Source organism: Calypte anna, chromosome 4, assembly GCF_003957555.1.
Source record: "Calypte anna isolate BGI_N300 chromosome 4, bCalAnn1_v1.p, whole genome shotgun sequence".
Classification (NCBI taxonomy): Eukaryota; Metazoa; Chordata; class Aves; order Apodiformes; family Trochilidae; genus Calypte; species Calypte anna.
In genome coordinates this window covers 5,770,521-5,793,704 of record NC_044247.1, presented here as the reverse complement: position 1 = coordinate 5,793,704, position 23,184 = coordinate 5,770,521, and the positions used below count along the sequence as shown (strand labels likewise).

At 40.7% G+C, this 23,184-nt stretch overlaps 1 protein-coding gene across 1 annotated transcript; it reads right to left on the bottom strand.

Moving 5' to 3' along the window:
* Nucleotides 1–5,584: 5,584 nt before the first annotated feature.
* LOC103528362 (protein FAM122A) lies at nucleotides 5,585–22,345 on the bottom strand. Its single transcript, XM_030449282.1, has 10 exons — nucleotides 22,248–22,345; nucleotides 18,596–18,674; nucleotides 13,976–14,032; nucleotides 11,758–11,801; nucleotides 11,624–11,678; nucleotides 11,100–11,192; nucleotides 10,478–10,566; nucleotides 9,766–9,827; nucleotides 8,794–8,890; nucleotides 5,585–7,682 (listed from the first exon to the last, which is right to left on the bottom strand). The coding sequence occupies exons 2-10, from the start codon at nucleotides 18,611–18,613 to the stop codon at nucleotides 7,523–7,525; spliced, it is 675 nt and encodes a 224-aa protein (XP_030305142.1). The 5' UTR covers nucleotides 18,614–18,674; nucleotides 22,248–22,345; the 3' UTR covers nucleotides 5,585–7,522.
* Between the last annotated feature and the right edge of the window lie 839 nt (nucleotides 22,346–23,184).

Sequence of the window (23,184 nt, the reverse complement as noted above, 5' to 3'; positions counted from 1 at the left end):
TACCTTCACTGGTTCTTATTCCTTACACTGTTAATTCTGATTTTCCTGAGGGGGTTTAACCTGCCTCTTTTGAGGAAGGGCGAGGGAACTGAACAGAAGTTGGGTGGATAAAGCTGCCCCATGGCGCATTAGCCAGGCTGTTATCCTGAGAGCTGTGGTTTGATGTGGGCAGGAGTAGCAGGACTTGATGCAAGGACAGTGTCTTAGAGGCCCAAGCTGATGAGGAAAAGCAACCAAACCAACCTTTTTCTCCCTATATCCTGGAGTTCCAGTTGTGGGCTTAGCTCCTGTTTTGCCAGACACTTGCAGACATCCAGAGGAGAGAGAATTCCACAGGCAGGATTCAGTCACTACAGTCAGATCATGGCACCTGCAGACACCTCAGGCCCACAGGACGGTGCCTGTTCCAGACTTTAGAAATGGGAGTAGAGGAGAGCAGAGACCCAGGCTGCCAGTGTTCATTTTCAAGGAATTAAATGGAAACAATTGTTTAGAAAAACACCTTGACCAAAGAAACCTGTAACAAAGAGTTATCAGCAAGTAAAAAGACTGAAACATGGGACCATTTCTTTTCTGATGGCAAGCAAGGAGCAATACACAGATAAAAGATTAGATGCAGAGGATATCTCAGCAGATGCAGCTAAAACTGGTGCTTGGTCAAAATAAGCATGACAAATATGAATTTTGACTCCTATGTACTTCAGGGAGATTACAGAGCACTGTATAATAACCAATTTATTCCAGTGTGGGGAAAACAAGACCTGAGGACAGTTTGGGTTCATCACTGTAAGGGGGAATTTATCAGCTCACATTACAGCATGGTCACAGGGAGACACAAGGTTTAGAAGATGTTTTCTGATGTGTGAGTATATATATATATATATTTATATATATACACCCACCTCTACCACTTATTTAGTTAGGCTTATGGAAAACCCTGAATGCCTTTGGAAACAAGGCCTGAGACAGTGAATATGCATCCTCTTAAAACCACCAGGAAAAACAGTTAAGTGTTCACGTCATTTCCCATTCCTGACTCTTAACACAAACAAAACAGTCATTTCCTTGAAATGGAGAAGAATTTTGAGCAGACAGGAGGGCTTTAAGATCATCCAGCAGAAAATCACTGTGTTTACCCAGCACTTGCTGTGGCACTGATGCCTCTGACACCTCTGCCAAGCAAGGCTGGCAGGCAGGAAATGAGGGAACTGCTGAGATCAGTTTCAGCAGCATCACACCCAGGAGCTGTAGGCTTGGTACGTGGTCTCCTCTAGGTGTTAGCTCTTGTCTGGATCAGAAAATGCTGAAGATATCCCTATTTTCAGAATCACCAGAATTATTCAAGTTGGAAGAAACCTCTAGAGATCACCTAGTCCAATAAAGGAGATTACAGAATGCTTGAAACAACAAAAGACCCAAGATAACTGTTCCAGAATCCAGGGACTTGTGGGGCTTTCAGCTCATCAGTTCATTTCACCAGGAATCACAGCTCGTGGAGCCCCCAAGGCAGGAGGTTGAGCAGCCTTGTATGGAAACCACCTGGAAACAGATCCACTCCTTGCAAAGGGAAATGCTGAGGTGCTGCTGAGGTTTGTCAAAACATGCCCCAGGAAGACAAATCAAGGGAGCTGTCAGATGGTAACACTCACTGCTTCTGCTTGAACAGCTGAACGGTGGCATTTTTTGCAGCTGAGAGAAGCCCATGCACAGAACTGTGCCTTCAACAGCTCAGCAAAGAAATCCTTCCTGGAGTCAAATAGCCAAGCAGTGTCAAAGCCAATTGTGCATTATTTCATTTTATGTTCACATGTAGCAGGTATCTGATAACCAGCAAGCCTGAACTGGAAAGAGACTGACAAATAGGTTTGGCAAGAAATCACTGCATTTTAGTCCTTGTTTGTCAGTGTATGTTTCAGATACCTCTCTCTTCTTGGAACAGCTTTCCTTATAAATGCCAAGTTCCATCAGCTCTTCCCTTTGTCAGGAGTATGAATCTCATGCTTGAGACATGTTCATTGGCAATCCAGCCCACTGGGAGGGCAAGGCTGCAGAAGGGAACTTGCCCAAGCCAGTAAACCAGATCCAGGAATGTTTTGTTTACAGGAACAAAAGTTCTCAAGTGCCAAGTGATGTATGCTCCATAGGGCCTGCAGGCTCCAGTGTTCCTATGGAGTGTATGCTCCACAGGGCCTTCAAAATTCAGGGACCAAGTTGTTCAGGAGGTCTTAGAAAAAGAAATCATCCTTTCTGCCAGGAGGGAGCTGGAGTGTTGGTCAGAGCTGCTCAGGTACTTTCCTTTCTGATCCCCCTGGCCAGAAAAATAATAATAAAAAAGGAACAGAGTGCAATAGGAACCCTGCAGGGCTGAGTAATCCTGGTGCTCCCTCCTCCTGCCAAGCTGTGCTGCTGTGGAAAGCCAGGTTCTCTCCTGCCTCCTTGGGCTCTCCCCTTCTCATGGCAGCTCTGGAGAAGGCACCACATCTCCCTAGAGCTGCAGGAGACACATCCAAAGGTGATGGTGCTGTCCATGGGGTCTGTGTTACCTGCAGGGATAGCTCTGCCTGAGTGAGTGAAATTAGGACTGAAACAGCTGAAGGAGAGCAAAATATGAGGTTGCCAGGAGCACATCACTTGCTTAGTGCTGCTCCACTTCAATTTAGTGAAGATTAGGAAGCTCCTGCTACCCAGTCTAGCAAGAGCCATTTTAGGATAATTAATGGATAAATTAAGTGTGGAGAGCTTGTGTATCCTCAAAAAATAAGTATTGGGGGAATGAACACAGGTGACACAGCGTAACAGCTGAAGGCAAGTAAGAGGATATGCTCATTTTTTGGTCCATTTTTGTCTTCTGTAGCTGCTCTCTGCTGTCTGCTAACGAGCTGTTTACTCTGGTAAATTAGCTGTAGCTAATGCAGAGCAGCTTTTGAAAATGTGCAGAGGCCTTTGCAAAGCAGAGACTCTGCAAAGGAATAATTTAAGTAGGAGCACAACTATAATGACAGCTGCACAACCAAAGCAAGGGATGATGTCCTCACTATGAGGAAAAGGCTGATAAGAAGGTCCACTGGAGTAGCAGAGTCCCTGGAACACCTCTGCTGGGGAATATTAATTCAGACACCTGTAATTGCAGTTACCCTGATGCTAGCAGAACAAGAGGTGCCAAGCAGGATCAAAGATGACTGATAAAATGCATATCAAATGAATGAACCAAGGGGATGTAATTTAACTTAAAGCCATGTTTACATAAAAAAAAAACCAAACTATATCCTTTACAATAACAAAATGAGAGCATTCTTCTCTAGGACACTGCAGATGCTACTGGTGGCTTGAGGTATGACCACCAGGCCATCAGATGAGCCTCTGCTTTGACAAAAAAGAAACTATGAAGAGACAAATAAAACTCTGCAGTAAGGCTCTGGAATACCAAACCCATTAGTGCCTTTCCCTCAGGAATCTGCCAGGAAACTCCAAAATCAAAACCAACTGCTGAAATGAATGCACTTGAAATGAAAGGATCTTGATTTATTTTTAGCAGGATGTTTCTTGCAGGCATTTCAGGGCCACACAACCTCATGTAAACTGGCTTGAAAGACAACACAGGACATGATTTCTGTGCCACAAAACCCAGTGCCCAATCCCTACATTCTGGTTTGGATTTTTCTCCACACAAGGGGAAAAAGTAATCATGGGAACCATATGACCATAAGAACCTTTGGCACAAAAATGCCCCCACTTGAGCAGCTCTTCCCACTGAGCTGACATCCTTCCACCAGCCTCAGGAGGACCCTGGGCAGCTGCTGAGTATTCTCATCAACTGATTTGCTGACAACACAGGGAAGACCCCAGCAAGTTCATCTGCCTGATGCACAGGCTCATTTCGTACCTCAGTACACACTTGTACCTCTCTTCTAGTGTGAAGTGTCTATTCCTCTGCTAAATGCAGTAACTCATTCCAAAAATACCACCCCCCTGAGCTCTGGCACAGTTATCAATGTTCCCTCAGCAACTGTGTCGTTCTGGAGAGGGTGGAAAGGAGAAAAATACCTATCAGCTGTCAAAGAAGACACACTGGCCCAAGACCTGATTTAACCCCCCAAAAACCCTACTGGATAGTTTTCAACGAGAGCAATCAAGTGCAGATCACAAGCACAACTTTGGAAGGGTGCCATTTGAGAGGAGTGGCAGAATCCTCAGAGAAGCAGCTGTATGCCATGGAAGAGCTGTAGAATAAAAAAAAGTCTATATGTAAGACTATATAATTACATATTACATTTTTTAATATTCATATATATGACCATAATACTTCCAATAATGGCCTGAGGACAAGCAAGGTGCCATTTCTTCTCAGAGAAAGACAAAGGCACAGACACTTGTAATATAAACTTAGAACAATTAAGGAACACCATGCAATTCTATATATTTGTATATTTGTATTTATTTATATATATAAAGCACCTATTACCATATTGATAAACATTCTTTGGAACCACTCTGTGCAATGGTCCCATAAGCATGATGCTCACTCAAGCAAAGCTCCAGTGTTCATTGTTCATCAGTAAATGGGGGATTAGTGAAACAGAGGCAACTCTTACAGCATGAGCTACTCAGGGTGTACAGGGCTGATTATGTGCACTGAGGAACACCCTAATTCCCTAAATCCAGACACATGTGTTGTGGGATAATTTGGTTCCAAAATTAATTCCTTATTGTTTTCTACAACCACCTGAAGGGAGGGTGTAGGGAGCTGGGTGTTGGTCTCTTCTCCCAAGTTACAAGTGATGGAACAAGAGGAAATGGCCTCGAGTTGTGCCAGGGCAAGGTTAGATTGGGTTATCAGGAAAAGCATTCACTGAAAGGGATGTCAGGAACTGCACCAGGCTGCTTAGGGAAGTGAGGGAGTCACCATCCCTGGAGATATTTAAAAGCTGTGATGTGGTGCTGAAGGACATGATTTAGTGGTGAACTGGGCAGTGCTGGGTTAACAGTTGGACTTGATCTTAAAGGTTTTCCAACCAAAACAACTCTATTTCAATGCAAAAAAACCTATACATGTCTCCTGATTCCAAGGCACATAACTGCAGCTTCTGGACTACATGGACAGACAAGAAATGGAGATGCTCTTTCCACAGGTTTCAAATTATCTGTTTTTCAAATGCAGGGAGAGGAATGACTGCAGATACATAACCATTTACCTCTTCTCCAGCAGCATCCATTGCCCTGGTAAGGGAAAAACCAAAGATTCCCCACTTCTTCCCAAGAGGTAAGAGGCTCAGCACTGTCCACCTGCCAGCTGCAGCTTCTATCTTCCAAACTTTTCCACCATGGTTTCCTTAAGGTATAAACTAGGGACACATTTAGATATTTAAGTATTTTGAAAATATTTGATTTTATTCTTTGGTTTTCCTGGAGCTGTCACACAACTTTGAGATAACACTGTACTAGAAAACTGGAAAATTTGCTAAAGATTTTATGGCCATCTTAAATTTATATTAAATTGGGTGGCAGTGGGTTTACAATAGACAGGCTGACTTAAAAATAGTAAATCACAGATGAAAACAAGAATCTGGTTACCTCTCTAACAAAGTGCAGAAAAAGCAAAACGTTTATTTTTCCATTTATTGGCACTTATTTGTAAAATAGCATAAATATTCAACCAAAAAGAGACGATTTGACTCACACACAACTGTTAAACCCCTCCACTGACACATCTTTAAAAAAAAGACTGGAAGAGACACAAGGAGGTTCATTCTTAAGAAATAAGTGAGAGTTAAAAAAAAAATAAATCTTGCCCTCACCACAAAAGAGTGAATGCACAGCAACTCTTTGGCACATACCTGAAATGGCAAAACAAAACAATGCCACATGAGAGAGAACAAGTATTAAACACAAACTTGTCCATCTGCCACAGGAGGAAAGGCAGTCTGCATTTAAGAAGGAATTGCAGTCAGGAAGTTGACTATTTAGAATAATTTAAGAGGAATTAAATCAGAAGTAAACCACGTCATATCTTCCTTGAACTGAGCAAAACCTTTAAATCTGTCCTTTTTTCTCTCTGCAATAACCACATGTGGAAAGGGGCTGGGGGTCCTCAGGTCACCAGAGCTTTGCACTCCAAGTCTTCCCTTTCTGATTTTGATACCTGCTGTCAATCAAAGCTTCATCCACATGAATCTTTCACTGCAGAGTTCAGAACGGGGTCTTCTCTTCCTTGAGGAAGTTTCCACACTTTTCTCACTTTATTACACATTACAAAGGTTTAATGTTTAAAAATAAAACATTTTGCTTCATTATTAACCACTCGGGGGAGAAGGCTTGAAACCACCTAGAACAGACTCACAGACTTAAACGGGGACCCAGTTTGGGAAGGTCAATCACACAACAGGAGTCAACAACCAAAAGGAGGTTGTTGGTAAATCTGAAACAGGTGTCTATGGTGGGCTTGGCAGATTCTTCCTCCTGCCTGGGGAATTTTAAAGTTGGGATTCCTCAACCCACCAGCTTTTCAAATAGAGTACAAGAAGCCTGAAAAATCTCAGATTACCAAATCCCAGACTACCCATCAGCATCTGAAATTTTCAATAGCAGAAATAATCCTTGTTTGAAGAAGTGACATAAGGAAATTAAACATATGTGATCATCCTGATTCCTTACTGAATTCACCCAATGAAAGTCATATATGAGGAAGAATACTGTCTGATAAAATAATGCACATCTGAAGTACTAAATATTAAAATCTCAGTATTTAATGCTTTGTTCCAAACATTATGACTATTTTTACCTATTATAAGACCTTTAACAGAGCATCTACCACTTTAGCTAATCATCTAAATGGGGAAGAACAAAAATACAAAAACCCAGAAGAATGTTCCACACCTAATGTGCATTTAGTCACAACAGCAGTCATGATCATGAATAAAATCCAACACATAAATCTGACAATTCACCAACTTGCTTTTTTGACATCTATTAGAACACAGAACTGATGAACAGCCAATCATAATAGCACACAAAAATCAGTACCCTTCCCTTATATTTTCCCTTCCATACAAAGAGCAAAAAATATACATATCTAATACTTGGGGAATAAAAAAAAATGAGTAAGGTGCTTCACTGGTTTCAGACTGAGGACAAATGTGAATTTTATCTGTCACTACATAAGCACCACTTTATACTGGTGAGAACAGGGCCTGCTGGCTGCTGGAAAGCCAAGTCTTCCACAAGCAGATGTACATACAGATATTTGTAACTTATGCCAACAAGATGATCTGCACTGTAAATCCACAAGGTTCCTTACTGATGTCAGCATCAAATATATTTGCAATTCAAATGCTTACTATATTTTAGTAAATGTCATACAAATCACTAGAAATGTGAATTCCTCCTCAAGGAACTATTCTGGAAGTTTTCTAGAAATAATGACATTTCTGGAAGTTCCTATGAGGAACAGAATCAGTAACACACAACAGAAAGTCTCGCTGATATCCAGCCTTTTTCTTGGTGTCCATTAGCAGGCTTCTGCTTCTTAATTAATTGGTAACTTAGCTGTAAGATCCACTGGTAAAAAAGGAGATCTGGAGTCAGAAAGTGAGACTGGAGAGCCTGTGCTGGTGCCAACTTCAGCTGGTGAGTCACAGGAAGAGCCTGCACTGCTTCTGTTGTCATCCAGAGCATGTGACGACAAACTGAAAAGGGAGCAATATCCAGATTATGAGAAATGAGGAACATTTCCTGGTAAGTTTCAAATATTAGCTTCCATTCTTCATAAAGCCATTTTAAAAACAAATTGACATGCTTGAAGGCACTCAGTAAGCCCTGTGGTTTGAAATAAATCTGCAGCTGCACACCTTGCAGTCGCTTCCAGACATACAGGTAACATTCTGCCAATTTCTTCCTCCAGTTCACCCGGAACTGGAATGCAGCTGAGAAGCACTGGGCTGAGCACTTTGCTGCAACCTTTACCCTGTCTCCTACAAGGTCCTGGGCTACCATATACCCAGAGGCCTCTTCTGAAGTTCTGCACATCCTTCAGCTGTTACCATTCACTACATATTTCACAGAACACAAAACTGTAACAATAGGTGACCTCCCACCAGTGACAGCATCAAATTGGTTTTAAAAACTCTCATCTCCTAAACCAAAATGCAGCAAGCAACTGAACCTGCACTGCTGTGAACAGGCTGTGCAAAAAAAGATGTGGTTTTGAAGTACCTCTAAAACACCCCCTTTATTATGACCACTGCAATGGGCTCAAAGCTTGCACACAGCTACAGTGCTCAGTTGAGAAGCAAAAAGGACAAATGTATTGTAGGCAACATTGTCTTCATAGTTGTCTGGGCACACCCTATGTATTATTAACCTCTTGACTAAAATACTAAATCAAAATCCCTTGCTATTTCAAGTAATTACCTTTTTTTACATGGTACTTTTTATCTCCTCCCAGCAGGAAGGGTCAGACAGACTAATTTTCCTATGTAACTAAGAGCAGGTATAAAATAAAAAAAAAAGGAAAAAAAACCCCAAACCCCAGCTTTACCCCAAGCATTAGCATTCACATTTAATTGCAACTTGAAATGAGACTAAAAAATTGCCAGCCATGAGGTCTCTCTTCCTAAATGTGCTCAACTCCCAAATATGTGAAGCATTTTACAGTCAGAAAGAGTAAAACTCTAGGGAGTATTACCACCTGTTACTGTGTAAACTGTGTAAAGCAACCTCACACATGATCACTGCTAGATAAAAAGAGATTTGTGGTGTTTCTGATGAAATCAACACAACAAATAGCATAGCACTCACCATCCCCCAAGGTCAGCCTGATGAGAAACTTCAGGAGTAAGCATGTTGGTGGATCCTTGGAATAATCTTTTTGGATGATCTTCCATCTCTGTTGCACCTTTGGTAAGACATAAGGAGAGATAAAAATTACTGCTCACTTAAACTAAAATCTACTTTCAATGTACTTCTACAGAGTAAACAGAAGAGAGGTTCAAACTTGTTCCAATGGATTATTTTATAGGTAAAACACAGGTTCAATGCTGAAATTTAAAACTTTTTATTTCTTGGAAATATTTTAGTCCAAGCTTTGAGGCAAATTTAGCAAGTTATGAACTGGGTTTTAGACACCAGATAAAGAATAGCAAAGAATAACCTTCTTTATTCAGTTAATTCAGCTATCACTTCACTGACTAGCTCTACCAGAGTAGAGAAGCTGAGAATAAGGAAACCTCATTTTCCTCTTTCAATTGACAAAAAGAAGGTCCAGGATTATCACTAAACTTACTTATTCATTTGATTTCCAAATACACTATGAGAGAGGATAGATCCATGCTTGAATAGGCCATGACAGAACTCATCTAGAAGTATTTTAAAAGCTGTCTCTGAGCCAGGAGTTTTCCATTACAAAGGCGAAGCAGGAAGATACAAAAACAGATGGAACAAACTAAGCAGGAGGGAAACTCAAAGGAAAATGTAGGATGACAGAGAAACAGTTCCCAATAAAGCTGCAAGGTCTCTGCAGCAGTTTCTGGTTTTGAAGGGTGATTCAAAGCTACAGCAGCTGTGTGTTTTGGTTGGCCAGGTGATTCACAATTTTTTATTTGTGAAATATACCAATAGTTGTATTTCTTGTTTGGTTAAGCAGGGTACATTAGTTTTTTAACAGATCTATGTGTCTACAGCCCTGGGGAGGCATTAGAACAGAACAACTATTAGGTTTTACAGAACAGTAAAAGCTAATTTAACTATTTGTGCCAAAATCATATGCTGTACCTTTTCTTTTTATTGACCCAAGAACACTTGGTCGAATGCAGTTAATTGGACTCTGGCTTCTCCTGCTAAAAGAAGACACACAGTACATTGATATGATACAATAGAGGAAGTCTGAAAACATGTAAAGAACCAAAAGACATCCAGATAGCAAGCTACTAAGTGGAAAACACTATGAAAATGGGCATTAATACAGCTTAACAAAAGTCCTTTCCTCTTCTGAAGAAAGACCTTAACAGAAAAAGTTTAATCACATTATTTCACAGCTGGGGCAGTCTAAAAGCTCTGCACTGACTGGGTCTCAGCTGACAGACAACACTTTGCTGGATTGTTAGGGCCTGGTATTTTGATTGTATGATCAAATCATTGAAAACAACATCCAATGCAACTAAAACCAGCACCAGTAAAAAAACCTAAATCTGTTTAATTGGTTCCTTCTGCCCTCCCCCCCTAGGGTTATTTTTAATTACTTATGATTAGGGCAACAGAGAGACTATACTGAGAAAGGAGATGCCATAGGGCAGCCCATGTTCCCAATGTTATCACATGAAGATTTCTAACAAATATTTTAGAGCATTGTAAAATCTGAAGCTTACATGAATGTGTAAGTTTGCACTTGTGATCAGAAATCAATCATGTATATAATAAATTCTGGTATCTCAAAAGCCTCCTGTGAACAAGCTATTTTCTGTTATTGGTATGATCTGCTACCCACCTGGAGAATCTCCTTGTTGGACTTGGGCTAGGGCTGGGAGGTAATCCACTGCTACTCACCAAGCTTTGCAAAGATGGTGAGAAACATTGCTGAGAGCAGAACAGATTGTGTTATTAAAGAATAATCACTGTGTCACACTCACATGGTCACAACTGCTCTGTGTCACAGGGAATAAGCCACCCACTATCAATTGAAGTGACCATTGATTATGGCTGGGTACACAGAGATTCCACTTTTTGTTACTGAGAAAAAAAAATTAAGAATTGGACAGATTACATTTTCATGCAGAATACGTGAAGTTGAAAAGTATTTATTCCATCACAGCCTGGTTAAACAGAATATGGTGCATAAAATAAAACTGTATGCCCTTCCAAAAGGAAGGCAAATACAGAATAGGGCTTATTAACAACAGATTAACAGTTGAAACATTCTGCAGAAATGCACATCCCCAAGATGGGCCACTGCCAGCTGGTACTTTCTGGTTTGGAGTTTTTGTTTTTTCTTGTTTACTTTCTTGTTTGCAGGTGAAGTAGGAGCAGGGGATTTAATATTCTGCTATTAATTTTCCAGAATTTATTTAGCACTATTCAAAATAAAAACATTATTAACACATTTTGCTCACCTTCCCTATTCCTCTGGTAGGTGAAGGAGCTGGAGAAACTGGGACAAAGTCTACTTGCTTTGGTGATGATGATTTCTCAAAATCATTGTCACTCTGTAAATAGCACATGTAATTAATCTGATGAGCAAGGAGCTTAGCATGAAACAGACTGATTGATGTGGAATGAGTAAGATACCAAAGTCATCCTCCACCATATTCATAATATTTAAATAGCCATTTATGAACTTAACCTTAACAACAAATAAAGCCTTAAAGATTATTTGGTATCAGAACATGGAAGAATATTTGAATAGGCAGATATTCATGCATTTTTCTTTTGACATTCCAGCCCAAGGAACCAGATGTATCCTTGAACAACTGATAGTTCTATGCCTTTTTAGTGTGAAAAATTGCTGATCAAAAGCAGTGATATGCTAACACCTTAATTAGGTGTATCAAAATATAAATGTAAATGTTGACATGAGAGAGTCCCCAGTGTCCTGATACTGAGAATACAAACACAAATTAAAGCATGAATGCATTACCAGGCTCAAGCTCTCCTCCCATGAGTGGCTCATCTGCATTGCTACTTGCACTTCTCTATAAAGAAGAAAAGAAATGTATTGTCCCAGACCCACAGAAGAATTCATTAATTATTCCAGCTTGCTTTAATCCTTACCTTTCCCGCACTGTTTCTCTGTTCATCAAATTCATTCCTTCTTCCTAAAGGATCAGCAGATGAAAAATTAAGACAAAACTAAAAAAGAACAGCTTTGGTACAGCAAATCAGAAAAGCTCCAGTTTCATTTCACTTTGGTATGCAGAAAATTTAATTCAACTCAGTTAAACAAAAATAACCTAAAGTTCTTGCAACAGGAGAAAGAGTGAGGGGAAGAGGATGGTAAAGAGATGTGGCAGGAGTCACCATCACCAAAGATGCTTACAAGGACTGGTTGTTTCTCAAGCAGCTGTTTTCAATTTTCATTACTATCTTAAGACATAATTACACCCCATGATAATATGAACCAAAAATTTTGCACATGCTAGAGTATCTTTATGGATCCTAGTACAGATAGTAGAAAACACAGACACTGGAGAGAGATAATCCTCAAAAGCATGACTGGATCCTTACCTTATTCTATGTATTAGTAACTACTAGACTCTAAGCATCTCACTTGCAGTGCAGTAGGATTTTTTTAATCTATAGATTATTATTTATAGATTATTATAGATTATTATTAATATTTTATTATATTTTATTATATTATTATAGATTATTATTATAGATTATTATAGATTATTATTTAATCTATAAGATATTATTAAAATGGGATCAAAAGTGTACAATTACATGAGAAGTTGACACCAAATTAAAGTGCAAACTTGACTCAATCCCCACTGAGTTATGCACCTTTTCTTAAAACCCACTGAATGCTCTCCAGTCTGTTAAGTCAACTAAGAAGTCCCTAATTCAGACCACTTCAAGAATACAAGTTCAACGAAACATCTTCACAATCTTCATCACATGCAGGAAGAGACTTACTAACATAGATCAATGTGTGATTGGTTGCTAGGATTTAGAAGATAAGGATTAAATCACACAGGTTCCCATCTCTGCCAGGAAGTATGTATATGACATGGAATTCAATTTGTAAATGTCATGATTAAACACAAATCAAGAAATTTAATTCTTTGCTTCAATCAATGTATGGAACAACTATGAATACAGAAGTATTTTCCATAGAAACTGAATTATCAAACTCAACTTCATGTAACATAGCAGAGCCACAGCAGTTTATTCCCTTGGTCTCATCATATTTACATATTAACCCTAAGCTTCTTTATGTTGATAAAAACAGCTCTACAAGTGACTCGAGTGCTTCAGAGCACTCAGAGTAAATTATTTACATAATTGAAGCAATCAGTTATTTTCCTCAGGATTACTATGCATGCACCTTAAGTATCTGAGGTGAGAAGTGGATAGGTAAGAAGCCATCCATCACTTCAGACATCACACTAAAAATGCTGTTCAAAGCATTAAGCTGTTTTCTTAACATTTAATGCTGTAAAAACTATCCATTGTAAAAAAACTACCCACTGAAAACTACCCAGCTTAAGAAAACGTGAATAAAAGAAAACAAAATCATGCATTTTCAAGCCAACTTTACAAACATTCTACTGCCAAAAATTTGACATATAAAATGGAGGAGCCACAAGAGTCAGAGCTTATTGCTTTTAAAACTTGAGTCTTTAAACTGCAGGCTGTTGTCTGGTAGCAGTGCTATTTAAGCCTGCACAGATATTTGCCACACAGTCCCCTCCCTTCCAAAGTGTTTGCTCTTGTGCCCTTCCCCCTCTGCTCATGCTGTGACAGCACAAGTACAGTGATCTGAATAAGAAAAATTATACAGATGAAAAATAACCCCACCAGAAGAATCCAAAATATTTTTTTAGCCAGACTGCTTCCTTATCCAGTTCATGTTCTGGCTGTGTAAAGTCTTGTGCCAACACAAGTTAAGGAACACTTTGTTATTGGCCCTGAATATTTATACTGGCACCACTGCCAAAGACGTGGTGAAATTTTACCCTAAGGGTTTACATTAAAGGTTTCCTTTCTAAAATGTCCATTTTAAGAATTCTCTTTCCTCTCCAATCTTCTTGTCTGCAGAGTTCTAAATGTCATAAAGTAGAAGGCATCACACAGTGAAAAGAAGATTTTTAGTGCAAAGCCTTTACATCTGAAAACAGGACACATTGCAGCAGACTCAGTGCTATGCTTCTGAAGCAAAATTTATACTCATTTGAAGGACTTCACACATTAACTGCAAAAAAACCAACTACTTAAAAAAAATAAAATGAAAAAAAAAAAAAAAAAGAATAAAACAATCTGTGCTTACCTGCTTGATTTGATGAAGTCGGCTGCTCGGAATACGGACAGGAGATGATGGCACAAACTGCAAAACAAAGACACAGAGAGCTGAAACACTGACAAACTGCAGGAGAAAGGTGTGAAAGGTGCAGGAATGCTAGTAACCACTCTGCAGCAGTATCCTAAACTAAAAAAGAAAAAAAGGTTTGTTCCCTTTTTCTTAAAAAACCCCTAACATTCTTGGTATACTCAAGCTACATTAATTACTTGCAATAAGATGGCAGTATGTGTTCCCCTATTATACTGCTTTATGTGTTCACAGATGCTTAGCTGGTGTCAGCCTGCCCTTAATTGCATTTCCAGGCAACTAGAACTCACAGGGTTCTCTAGAGATGAAGCTGCTTTTAACTAGCACACTGCCACACTTAATATATATACATATGTATACATATGCTTGAATAAATATTTTTGTTTAAGTGGTCCAGAGTGTGTTCAGTTCAGAGTCATAGAAAGTGATCCAAAAGGCTCCCCCACAGATAATTTAAAAATACAAAGCCAAAACCTGCACACTGTAAAAAAAAAAAAGGCTCCTGGATTTTTGTTTGCCTATAAACAAGTACTCTGACAGTTTTAGCTACTAAAAGGCTGGTGAAGAGTTAAATACTTTTTGGTTTTCAAGAGTTTTACCAGTTTGGGTGAAATTGGAGGGGACTGCACTAAAACTGGTGTTCTGCTAATTATGTCAGTTTTGCATCAATATCTCACTGGAATACTATGATCTGAACCTATGATCAAAACCACATAATTAAAAGTGATTATTCTCTCAAAATATCATTTTCTTTCATATATTTCCAATCCCTCAAACAATTGACCCTCATCTGATTTTTGTCATAACCAGTTAAAGGAGCAAAAATTCAAGGATTATCAAAGATGTTTAACTTCTCTGTGGCCTGACAACCCCTCCAAAAAACCAAGGTGTCTGTAAAATTTTCAGCAAGTAAGGTTTGTTCTATTATTAAGTGCTTATATACTGTATGCAATATGGGTTCATCCACTTCACAAAACAATACTAGAGCTCTTCATTATGCTAAAGCTGGAGAACTAACAAACATACAATTAACCAGTTTCTGCACCAACTTCTAATCAGTGCCATGGAGAACACAGAAAAACTTCGCTGTTTTACACAAAAGATTAAGGTAAAGTGTCACATATCTGGAATCCTCCCTCTAAAAAAAAAAATGATCAAGACATCATGCTATTCTTCTTATAAAGGATATTAGCCTATCACTCACACAGAGGATGTTTAATGTTTGTGCCAGAATTTAATCATCATAATATGTACTACTAAAGTCTAACAGCTTTAATGTTTTCATTCAGTACATCTTTGGTCAACTTTTGGCCAGGTTCACTATTCTTCCAGGCTCCCAAAAATCCTGTGCACCTAATAAAAATTCCTCCAAGCTGTACCAGCCACTGTGAACCCTGAGCTGACCTTGATTCTCACACAGAGAAAAGGTTATGGACATTCCTGCCTGTTCACTCTGTCACTCCACAGTATAAATACAGTTGTTCCATTCATCATATTCTAATTTTATGACTGTGATCCACATAATTTGAAGGTTTGATGTTAACAGAATAGATAGGAAACCAGTGGACTGCAGTGTAAAATAAAAATTGTTGAAAGAGAGTTAGGTGTTCCTCTGTAGGACCTAATGCACTAACTAAACCCACTAACTGAGGATCCTACATCTCTGCTCCAGCAAACCATGATCCTTGCTTTGTCAGTGCTTTAAAACTCACTTTTTTACCCCTGTTCTAAGTCCTTTGATTTAATTCTTGTGAAAAGAAACCTCTGTCCTTGCTGAAGTAGACAATGCATGTGTTAAAATTAGGCTACTCAAGTTCCCAGTGTTTTAAGAAAGCACAAAGCTTAATAAAACCCGTACAAACTATTACACTACCACATGGAAGAGAAACACCTTCCCTTTCCTGTCTTCTCCAGTATGCTAGACAAGCTTTTTCACTGAAGGTAAAGTTTCCAAAGGCAGCACAGCCAAAGTCAGCAGCCACCTGCACCCACTGCCTCTGCCCTCCCACTGCTGTCCCTGCAGTGCCCTCTGCCTTCTGCCAACACCAGCATTTGTGGGGTCACACAGTGAACCCTAACTAGCCTAAATATATATATATATATATATATATAAAAAAAAAATTACTTCTTGTTTAAATAGCACCTAAGCATCTAAACACAGAATAAAATTCTATCCTTAAACCACAAAACAAAACCTGCAACCATACAAACAAAACAAACCCCATTAAAGCATTTACTCAGTAGATGCCACTGATAACTTCTGGAAGGAAATAAACAGTGGATACTGTGCCTAGCTGACCCTTCCCTAGCAATTACATGGAGTGACAGAAAACTGCATATTAAGCCCCACCCAAAATGGCACAGCTGCCTCTGTAGTCAGCATTATAAAGGAGCTGGAGGCTGAGACTTGGAGAAGCTACTTAAAAAAGATTTTAGAATTTAGCTCAACTGGGACAACCACAACAGCCCTGAAGATGGAGCTAAATAGTGCATAACCCTCAGTTATCAGAGCATTTTAGTGATTCCCCTTACTTATGAAAGTGAGAGCTTCCACTCTCACAATCCAATAAAACCTGGATTAGATTTCCTAAATACAAGAAAGTGGGGTTTGAACTACATAACTTATTGTAAAATCTAATGTACCAAAGCAGATGTCATCTAGCTTCTTAGAATATCATAACATCATAAAACTACACTTACTACAGCAAGAATACCAGGTGAGGTTGCACAGGGTCCTTAAAGCTGAAAGCTTATTTTCACAAAATTATTTACCTATGGACAATCCTGGGCTAAGACCACAGGACAAGATAATCTCTAAATTCCCTTCCAATCCCATCCTCATTATCACCTTCAACAGAGCTATAAACCAGACCACAATCCAAAGAAACATTTCCAAGTAGACAAAGCACTGATCCAGCAGTCAATGAAGAAACTTGATTTTTAACATGAGTAAAATTACAGCTGTATTTTGTCTGCACCTGTCCAGCTGGGCATGAAGAAGAAAGTCAACTTTCATTATGCTGCTTAATAACCTTCAGGTGAGGTGAAGGGTTAAGAGCATCATCCTCTGAAGATGAGAACTCTGGTTCAGCCCAGAAGACTGCAACATCTATTAGGGGCAGAGCTGGCTCATCAGTGCCCAAGCTCATCAGTGCCCAAGCTCATCAGTGCCCAAGCTCATCAGTGCCCTAACTCCTGCTTCCCAGCCACTTCTGGGCAGGGCACCCTACACGAGCATTCTTTTTGCAGCAAGCACAATGAACTGAGCTTCTGCCTTTGTTTCTCCTGTCATCTAACCACAAGCATAAAAAAGGCTTAGCCTAAGATGCCACCCTAAAAATATATATGAAGCAAGACACTGCTGTTTAAAGAAATCTTTACAGTAAAACATTCTGTTGGGTTTTATATCCTAGCAGGAGGAAGGCTTTGCCAGGCTTTTACAGAAATATCCTGGTTCTGTTACAGATGCAAAACTTGGGTGAAGTAGTTGTCTGTCCTGATTTTAGAACAGAATTTTAGCTAAGGGGCATCAGTCAAGAAAACAGGAGAGTACTGTTCTTCAGCTACTAACATGGGGCTAGCAAATTATTTCTAAAGTATCTTCAAAAGGTAAATAAAAAGCCAAGATAATTGATGTTACCATTATAGGGACCTGGTTTCTCATATTTAAAGGAAAATCGATACTGCTCCCCTCTGACCCAAACACAGCTTCATTTTTCCAAAACACTAATTTCAACCAAATGCAGCTGGATGTCATCCTGTATCTACCTGTTTCTTAAGGCTTTCTTAGGGGGAAAGTTACATTTCTGGTTACACATAGAAGTCTGATCAAAAATCCCATTTGGTTAGATGAAGTAACTACCCCATGCAACCTAACCCTTTACAGGTTAGCAATTCATGCTGTCTGGGTGATACTGTGCAGCTGTTCTCAATCAAAATCACACCCTTTGCACCACAATCTGTGTGATACTAACACACAAAATGTGCAATATTTTCTCTGGGTTTGGATTAATATTTTAAAAAAGCAGATTTGAGGAGTTGCAATAACAGAAGCTGACAAAATGGAGATAATCTCCTAAGAGATATCAAATAATTCATCCTGGAAGTCTCAATATTCATGTTTTATCAGCCAGTTATATCTTGTTATATTAGCTGCTGATTCCAACAGTCTATTCTGTCAGTACCCTGTAAAAGTCAATTTAAGATTAGAACATTACTGCCCTTTTTTTTTTTCAAATATCAGAAATTAATGGCATGTTAGTTACTGAATAACAATACACCTATGTAACTAGTTACCTTGTGAACCACCTTTCTAATTCTACCTTAGAACATCTGCTTGCATTTTACAAACAAAGTTATGATCACAGTGAAATCCAAGTCCTCACCGAGGCCAAACGCTCTATAAATAAAACTTTACAGCGTATTAATGTCACACTTCAGAGCCTTGCTTCTTAAAACATCTGGTATTAGTTTAACAAACTACTACCTCATTTTCTTCTTTCCTCCTCTTTGCACACTTCTGGTTTGGACTTAATGCAGTTGTTCTGATAATTTTCTTACCAGACTGTGCCGATTCATAACCGTGGTGCTGTTCCTGCGGGTACGTAAAACGTTAGCCTGGAACACTTGGGAATTGTCACTGTGAAAAGAAACACTTGTCAAATGCAAAAGCCATTTCCTTCCTATCAAAGAGTAATATAAGCTCAGTTTCAAATGCTGTGACAGCTGTCATTTCAAGACAAAGCTCTACACAGGCGTGCAAGAACTCTTCTAGCTTGTTGGTAGAGAGAGGAAACCAAACTGCTCTTCCCCCAAACCTCAATTAAGGAGTTTATTAATCACAGTGAGGCTTCAGAATAACTAAAAAAAAAAAAAGTTAAGACTGCTGATTTCTATGGGAGTGTGTTATGTTTGGAATGGCTACAGCTTGCATATTGCTTTAAATGTCACTCAACAGAACAAATTTATATCAATGACACACAAACAGTAACTGGAAACAGTCCTGCTGCCACAGATAAAACAGAATTAAAAATCACAATATCTTGAAAAATCTTACCACTGTGAACATTTACTAAGGTCTGAACTTTTTTGGGGGAAGGTTAAATTAAGCATACAGCTTATTAATTAAATGATTTATCACTAATACCGTGCCCTAGACCTATGATGCAAAGGTTTGTGCATGCTGCACCACCACCTTTTAACCATACACTATCAGTAATGCTGTGGGTTCCTGCAGATGTGGAGGGATCACAGTTATTAATCACTATTATTAATCACTATTAATAAATTAAAGCCCTAAGCCTTGTGACCACAGTCAACGTAGGATTAAATATTTGACATAAAATGAGCTCATTTCTCAAGGCAACTTTAATTCTATTGGTTCCTAAGGCAAGTTCCACTGATCATCACTTGTGTTATCAACAGCCCCTGATTAGCACTTAGTGAACAAAACTGCAGAAATTTAAGTAAGTTTTATGGTCACTTGGATAAAAATTTGAGTCACAACTGTACAGTCCTCATGCCTAGAAATCACTGAGGAGCTGCACATCCAAATGTGAGGCTGTAATTAGATCCAAGTACAAGATCTCACTGAGTTGCATCTTTTTCTCTCAGCTGCTAACCTGGCATGAACAAAAGCCCCACACAAGTGCAAGTTCTTAAAACTAAACTGACCAACAGTATCACCTTGTTCTAAAGACTGATAATCATAATGCACTTTAGAGACATATCCCTAACAAAATCCTCCAGGTTAAAAGGCACCAGTCAGACAGGTAAGTTTTAGATAGCTTTTATCCATCAGTAAATAAAAACATAAGCAAAGCTTCTACTGAGAAATAAAAGCCAACAGGAATCAGCCTAAGCATTGTGCTTTTTGCCAAGATGAATGCATCAAGTACCAATGATCAGACATTATTTACAACTTTCTAAGAAGCTTCACTCAGTTCAAGCCCCAAAGAGATGAAACAGTTGCCATCTGACAGGTGGTAGAACAGGAGAAACTTCACAAGATTCATGAGTTGACATTTAGAGGTGAGATCTACTGGCTGAGGCCAACAGCTACAACTCCTCTTTGGTAAGTGCGCTGGTTGGGATGCACACCCAACACAAACATCCTGAAATCCAGGGCCTGAGTGGAGAAAAGAGGTTGGAATGATTCTGTAACGTGTTACCATAGGCTGCAACCAATATTCAGTGCTAAGTAGAGCAGAAGGAGAGAAAAAAAAATCCCTACAACATCCTTACCTCTAACCTCCCTTGCAAAAAACCAAGATCTGGTCACATCTCAGACTTACCTTTCACAGAAAATTCTTACAGTTCCCATTAAAAACAAATATTGTCATAGAAGAGTTTGGGTTGGAAGGGACCTTAGAGATCATTTAGTTCTAACTCTCCCTGCCATGGTTGCTCAACCACCAAGAGACCAGGTTGCTCGAAGCCTCATCCCACCTGGCCTTGGAACAATTCCATGTAGGGAGCATGAAAACAAGAATCAGAAGTTCCATGACAGCTGATGTTGCTCTTAAAAATGTTATCTGGCTTTACAGTAACTCATTCTCCAAGCTCCTTACTAAATCTGTTAACAAAGCAGTCAAAACATGAGGCAGAGTAGAAAAAGCAAGCTGTCCAAGAGCATGAGCTTTTGTTTCAGTTTACCCAACAACATCATTCTGGGAAAAAAATGAAGTTTCTTGCCAAGAGCTGCAATTCTGAAAAACAGTTTTCTGCTGGAAAATTCTTACCACCTCACATTTGTTCAATGGCATTCCAGTTTAATTTGTATGAACACCTAGTGTGCAGTGTATGCACAGCTTCCCCTTCCACCTGCCCAGGCCCTGAAATAAATAATTTACTTACAGCATGGATGTTTTTTGTTTAGTTTTCAAGGGTCTCACAGTTTGTAAGAAAAAACTCAAAAAAAGCCAGAGATTATAAAACCACCTCTTCTAAGTTACATAATTAGTTTACCTTCTCAGAATCTCCCTGAGGAACGACTGCCACTCACAACACTTCTATACTGCATGGAAATGTAAATGTATAGTTGTTTCATTATGATTATGTAAAAGAATCAGTTTCATTATGATTATGTAAAAGAATAATTATGTCTGCTTAACATTAAAACATTACAGAATGGGCAACAATTGTTATTTTCTCTGACCTGCACTGCACTGTTAACCATTTTGGTAAAAAAAATTTAGGAGATCTGTTTGTCATTTGATATCAACTTCCTTAGAGAATTACAGAGTTTAAAAAACAAAAAACAAACAGTAAGTGTTTATGATGTATTATGCTATCTTTTATTAACTTTATTGTTAACATGCTCTCCTAAACTGCAGATACAATACTAGTAGCTGCTCATGGACCAACCTGCAGTTATATGGTAGCCACACCAGGTAGCAGGTGGGGACATCTCCCAACTTCATAAGAGCCCACAGAAGGCAAGAAATAGTTACAAACATACACAAAAATCTTACAAGTGATCATGCATACCTGAGAGCTATCTTACTGGCCCTTGCCTGGGACAGTCTCTGCTTCAGACCTGAAGAAAGCAAGACCTGGAACCAAAGGTGAACATCCAGCCCCCTCGCAAATACCACCTGCTACAACCTGGTGGCAACATCACTACTGAGAAAATTAGCATCATGCGGCAACATTCCAGAACAAATGATACCTTGTTTTACACTAGAAATAAACCTTATGTATCCTTCAAGGTCTCGTGAAATTATGTTCTTCACTCAATTCACCCACTCGTTCTAAATACATTTTATGCTGTAATTCTACATAGCGCAGTGATTTATATTTTGACCAAACTGGAACAACAGCAGAGATCGCTGCTTTATCTAACCCGTGTATTTCTCAGTTACACAGCAGACCAAAAGAAAACAAAACCAAAACGTTTGAATCAAGCTCCGGCACACCCCTCTAAGCTTTTTCCACCCCTCCGCACACAGAGGGGGATCTTGCCCAGGACCCATCTCTCCCCTCAGGCCCGAGGTGCCCCAAAGCATCACCCCGGCTTTTACGCTTCGCTTCGGGGCAGAGGGTGAGGAGCAGCGACCCGAGCTCTGCAGCCCCAACGCGGCTTTCGGGCCGGACACCGAGCAACCCCCGAGGCTACAACCGAGGCGGCCAAACCCTTCCTTCCCTCCCTACTCCCTAGGGCCGGGCCCGTTGCCGCCGGCGAGCGGGACAGCGGGGACCGGGCCGCGCTCACCTGAGCCCGTGGATGAGCGGGGCGCTGTTCGATCGCCTCAGGCCGCCCCCATCGCTCGGGGCCGCGGCGCTCCCCGGCGGCAGCTCCAGGTCCAGCTCCATTTTTCTCCTGAGCCATCGCGCAGCGCCGGCTCCGGATTCGCCCGCTCCGCCGCGACGCCCATTCACTGCCGGCACCCGCAGCGGCTCCTCATGCCGCCGCCGCCGACAACGTCGCCGCCGCTCCCGCCGCTCCCCCCGGCCCGCTGCGGCGCGGCCGCCCCTACAGGCCCCGCGGGCGGCGCCGCAGGCAGAGGCCGGGGGCGCGCCGGGCCCGGCGAGGGGGGCGGCCCCAGCAGCGCCCCATGCCGGGGCAGCCCGGGGGGCGGCCCGTTCCCCCACCCGCTCTCGCCCACCGACGAGCTCCCCGGACGCTGCCCCGCTCCCCGCCCCGCTCCTGCCGCTGCTGCCGCCTCCGGAGCGGAATAATCCCCCCGGGCCGGGCTCCCCGTGCGCGCCGCCGCACAGCGCGCATGCACCAAAACCGGGAGCCCCGCTCGGACGGACCGGACGGGGGGCGGGAAAGGGGCGGAGAGACCGGGGGCGGGGGCAGAGCGTCCCCTGGGCGGAGGGATCGGGCCGGGCTAGTGCCCCGGAGGTGTCTTGGAATTGTTATTGTATAAAAATAATACAAAATAAGATCCAGGAAGCACAAACAAAGAGGTAGTTTGATCACTTGGAATAGAATTGTAAAGATAAATCCAGACCCTGAGCACAGCCAGGAACCAGTCACCCGGCTCCTCAGGAGCTTTATGCCGAGTTCCTCATCTTGGGGCAGAAATCATCTCAAAAGCGCTGCAGAACAAAGCTGAGAAAGGCCCCGAAAAGGGCTGCGGGATTTAAAATGCGGGATATTAAAATGAGAGACTCCACCCCTGAACGCCACCGCCAGCTGTTCG

What these genes read in the sequence shown, in the direction of transcription:
- LOC103528362 (XM_030449282.1), bottom strand. An exon ending in GACTTCATCAAATCAAGCAG is followed by an intron (nt 11,802 to 13,975) that starts GTAAGCACAGAT and finishes CTGATCCTTTAG; the next exon opens with GAAGAAGGAATGAATTTGAT. An exon ending in CTACCAGAGGAATAGGGAAG is followed by an intron (nt 10,567 to 11,099) that starts GTGAGCAAAATG and finishes TTCTGCTCTCAG; the next exon opens with CAATGTTTCTCACCATCTTT.